Consider the following 4,070-nt stretch of genomic DNA (forward strand, 5'->3'; position numbering starts at 1 on the left):
AGATTTGATTAGGGGGTTGCTGGTTAAGGAACCCTAGCACAGATTTGCTTACAAGAAGGGGGCAACCGAAATTAAGCAACATCCCTTCTTTGAAGGGGTGAGCTGGGCACTGATACGGTGTGCTAGCCCACCTGAAATCCCAAAGCCTGTTGATTTTGAACGAATTCCGGCCCCACCAGCATAGTCCATCGGTGTGAAGAATGCCACCATGGTTGCAGCAGGAGCACAGCTCCCAATCAAAAGATTTCAGATAAATTATCTGGAGTTTGATTTCTTCTAGAGAGAGACAGATAGTAGGAGTGATTGCAGTTTGTTTTGTTTATTTGTAAACGGGGAAAGGGAAGGAAATGTTTTGTTAGTAGTGAGGAATGAGGATGTTGAAGTGTCTTAATGTAATTCAATGATGGACTAATTGATGGTGAGAATACAAATACCAATGCCATACTACTACTACTACTACTACTGTTGGGTGTGGTGTCAACCGTCAATGTTTCCATGTACCTACCTACCTGAGGCTGAATGCATTGTGTAGCGTTGCAGGAACAATCTCCATTACAGCCCCCAATCCCGGAGAGCACGTTACAGTTGTTCAGTTGAGGACAGAGTATTTTAGTCGTCTACATCCGGGGAAGATGTGGTGTAGCACTTGAGTTTCCTTTGTTTAAATGTGTTTGTGTGTGTGTTAGAGAGATATATATGTTAGTCTAACATCAAGAAATAGCCTTAGGCCTAAAACATTTGCAGCCGAAATAGTCGTCATCGCCGTTGCTCTGCGGAGGAGCAGGAGGAGAATTGGGAGTATGAACATAATTATTAGTAAGACGTGGAGAGGGCGAGCGATTGACAAAGTCGAGGTCTAATTCTTTTCCTTGGCAGATGAGCTTTACCTCACAGAAATCTGGTGCATTCTGAACCACCTCATCTGCAATCCCCCCACTTCCTTTTTTGGACCTCAGCCTCAGCCTCCTGCTGCACTCATTCAATACAATACAAATGAATCATGAATGATGATGGTGCATGAATTCTCAACTCCCTAATAATAATTTCAATCAAGGTCTGGCTAATGGCTAATGATAATGCATCCAATACAATTTGCAATGGTGTGGCAATTTTTTAATTTTCTTTTTTACCTGTTGATGAGCTTGGACTTGGTGGTGCCCAGCACCAGCTTTCTTATGTTGAGGATGGGAATGAGGTCCAGTAATGCCTTGCCCACCGTATCACTCTCTATAAGTATGGTATCTACATTAACCTGCATTCGCGCGCGCGCGCGCACATATAATTAATTTAGACCAGCTTCACCCATACAGGATACAGCCCCCGGCAAACATATGATTCACAGAAAGAAATAGCTACTTTTGCTGCACCTTTGAAGAAGAACACGCATCAAGGAACTTTTGAAGGAATTCTCTTCTCTTGCTTCCTTCTTGGATAATGTACTTGTCTTTCTGATCTGGATCCACCTGGCTTACTGGAATCTTTCCTACTGCATATGTGTGCGCGCTTGCGCTTGCTTGTTAATTTCCACAATTATAAAAGAAAACTGATTTCTTTCGATTGCAAGGAAAACTTCGCCTGCAAATTATGTGCGTGTGTGTGGAGAGAGATAGAGAGAGAGAGAGAGAACTGACATGGGGTAGGGATGTATCGGAGTTGGGGGAAGACATGGATGAGAAAAACGAGGGGGGTAGAAGAAGAGGCTGCAGTATTAGTGATGGAATATTGGTTGAGCGTCCAGAGTAGGGCGTCCATGCTGGACTCTTCATCTGCCTTGGCCCCAACTGCCACGTACACAACATCCTCTATTGATTCTTCTTTGATGGCCGTCATAGCCGCCGCCGGCACCCGGCCGCCTGCACCAGTGTCGATCTTAAACAGCTCATTATCAGTTGCAGAGCATCTCTCTTCTTCTTCTTCTTCTTCTTCTATCTCACATACGCTGCTGCTGGGATTGAAGCTGCTCATCGTCGTCATCTGGCTGACTCTGATCATATCCCGGCCGGAGCTCTTCTACGCGACAAATGACAATCACCTGCACAAGTAGGGGTATGTGGGAGATATTTCAGTGACCTGCTGTTTCTTTCAAGTTTCAACCGCTAAGCTGTAGCCAGCCATTTTGGGTTTGCAATACAATATATAATCTGTTAGCCAGAAACGCGGTCAGAGAGAGAGAGAGCCAGCCAGCTAGCTTGCTGTTGATGTTTATAACACGGATAATGATAGGGAGTCCGAAGAAGGACCTCGAATCAGGTGTCCGAACACACCAAAAGTCTGTTTTGCCCCCTTCTTTTTCCCACTGCACCAACACCACCAGCTCTCAAAACCGCCGGCGCCGCGACCACCAACTCCCCCCTCTCTTTCGGTATGGCTGACCCATCATCACTGCAGCCATCTGCATATTCAGTTCGCTCTCTTTTTTCGTCGCCGTCGGTGATGAAGGCAGTTGTTCTCCTAGCGGTTGTTCTCCCCCCCTCTCTCTGTCCCCTTCCGGCGGCTTTGCAGTCTTCTCCTCACTGGTCGCCAGTCTTCCCTGGCAAGGCGTGCGGCAGCTGGTTCTCCTTCCATGATCAGCAGCAATGACTTCTTGAACACAATTTTAATAATCTTAGTTCGAAATCTTCAAACCCAAATTTTCACAGAACTAGGTTTGCTTGCCAGCAACAAATTAAATCCAAAAACATAAAAAACGGTTAGTCTGTGATGACTCCGCACAAAGCCAAAATTGAAACCTTCAACTTTCAATTCAATGGCCCTCCTTTTTATTTTGGTTGATTGCTGCAATAAAGAAACGAGTCTTCCCGTAATATTTCAAAAATTACATTGTCGGTCTCTTGTCAACCATTTCTTCACTTCCCAAATCAAGAAAACCCCACATCAAGCACATTGTTGCTGCAGCGTGTTGACCCACTCTGGCCCCAAAGGTGGATTTTGATCGTAAGGTGAAGACAAAGAGGTTGAGGAGGGTATGAAATTCACGCACTGGGATGGTGAGGACAGATAACTGAAGGCGCAGATGGTAGCGGTGATGATGGGTCAGCCATACCAAGAGAGAGTGAGACAGAGAGGAGTTGGTGGTGGCGGCGCCGGCGGTTTTGTGAGCTGGTGGTGTTGGTGCAGTGTGAAAAGGAAGACGGGGGCAAACTAGACTTTTGGTGTGTTCGGACACTTGATTCGCGCTCCGTCGGACCCTAACTATTATTATTGTCTTATTATCAATTATTATTTTACTTTGACCTTTTCAAATAAGGCTGGAAATAAATAAAAGAAAGATTGGTAGATTGTCTAGTTGTCTGACTTTTCGTGTGGGGGGCCCACCATGGCCACAGCAAGCCAAGACATTGTCTTAACTTTCGCGTGCCATGACATATATAGAATTATGTGTGTGTATATATATATATATATATAGATTAAATAACGGCCTCCATCCACCGAGATATTATGAAAACACAAGGCGTACCTCCCTCGTGTATATCCTTATGTTTAATAAATTTTAAAAATATGGTAAGTTGGTGATGATGTTTCTTAGTCAATGACTTGTGTTCATGATTAGTTTTGATATTCTAATAATAATAATGATTTTGGTGTTTTGATAATGACAAACCTTACCATCAATGTTTATTGCTTGTATTTAACATCAATTTTTAAACATTATCTTATTTTTTAAAGTATATATTCGTAATTCAATTAATATAGATAATTAAACTAAATTTTCATAATTTCTTATGACAAGTGGTCTTATATTTTCAAACAAAACAAATATTGATAAATCAAACAAGTCTTGAAGTCATAAAATTTCAAAGAAATTTGTGTTTGAAATCATTTAAATAGAAAAAAACCTTTTTGAATTTTCAAACCCCAAACTGTCAACATCTTTAAGAACCATCGACAGTTTCATTTGCTAAAAGAGAAGAATTGTCGACAATATGGTTAGAAATTGTTGACAGGTTTAAATCAAACTCTCTGGATTCAATTGTTGATAGTCTCTATATCTAAACTTTTGACAGTATGCCTTTGTTTTGTTAATCCTTCAATCGAAATTGTCGACAATATCATATAAACTGTCGAAGCTT

The 4,070-nt window shown here is 42.2% G+C and overlaps 1 protein-coding gene across 3 annotated transcripts; it reads right to left on the reverse strand.

Moving 5' to 3' along the window:
- Positions 1-375: 375 nt before the first annotated feature.
- Positions 376-3,130, reverse strand: LOC127795056 (U-box domain-containing protein 36). Of its 3 annotated transcripts, XM_052326487.1 has the most exons (5): positions 2,241-3,127; positions 1,632-2,032; positions 1,368-1,486; positions 1,131-1,252; positions 376-969 (listed from the first exon to the last, which is right to left on the reverse strand). In XM_052326487.1, exons 2-5 carry the CDS (start codon positions 1,990-1,992, stop codon positions 711-713), a joined length of 861 nt encoding a protein of 286 aa, XP_052182447.1. In that variant the 5' UTR covers positions 1,993-2,032; positions 2,241-3,127; the 3' UTR covers positions 376-710. The 3 variants fall into 3 exon arrangements, with proteins under 3 accessions (XP_052182447.1, XP_052182448.1, XP_052182446.1); XM_052326488.1 differs by having other exon boundaries at positions 376-966; positions 1,632-3,130; XM_052326486.1 differs by having other exon boundaries at positions 1,632-3,127.
- Positions 3,131-4,070: the final 940 nt, after the last annotated feature.

Source organism: Diospyros lotus, chromosome 2 (assembly GCF_014633365.1).
Source record: "Diospyros lotus cultivar Yz01 chromosome 2, ASM1463336v1, whole genome shotgun sequence".
Classification (NCBI taxonomy): Eukaryota; Viridiplantae; Streptophyta; class Magnoliopsida; order Ericales; family Ebenaceae; genus Diospyros; species Diospyros lotus.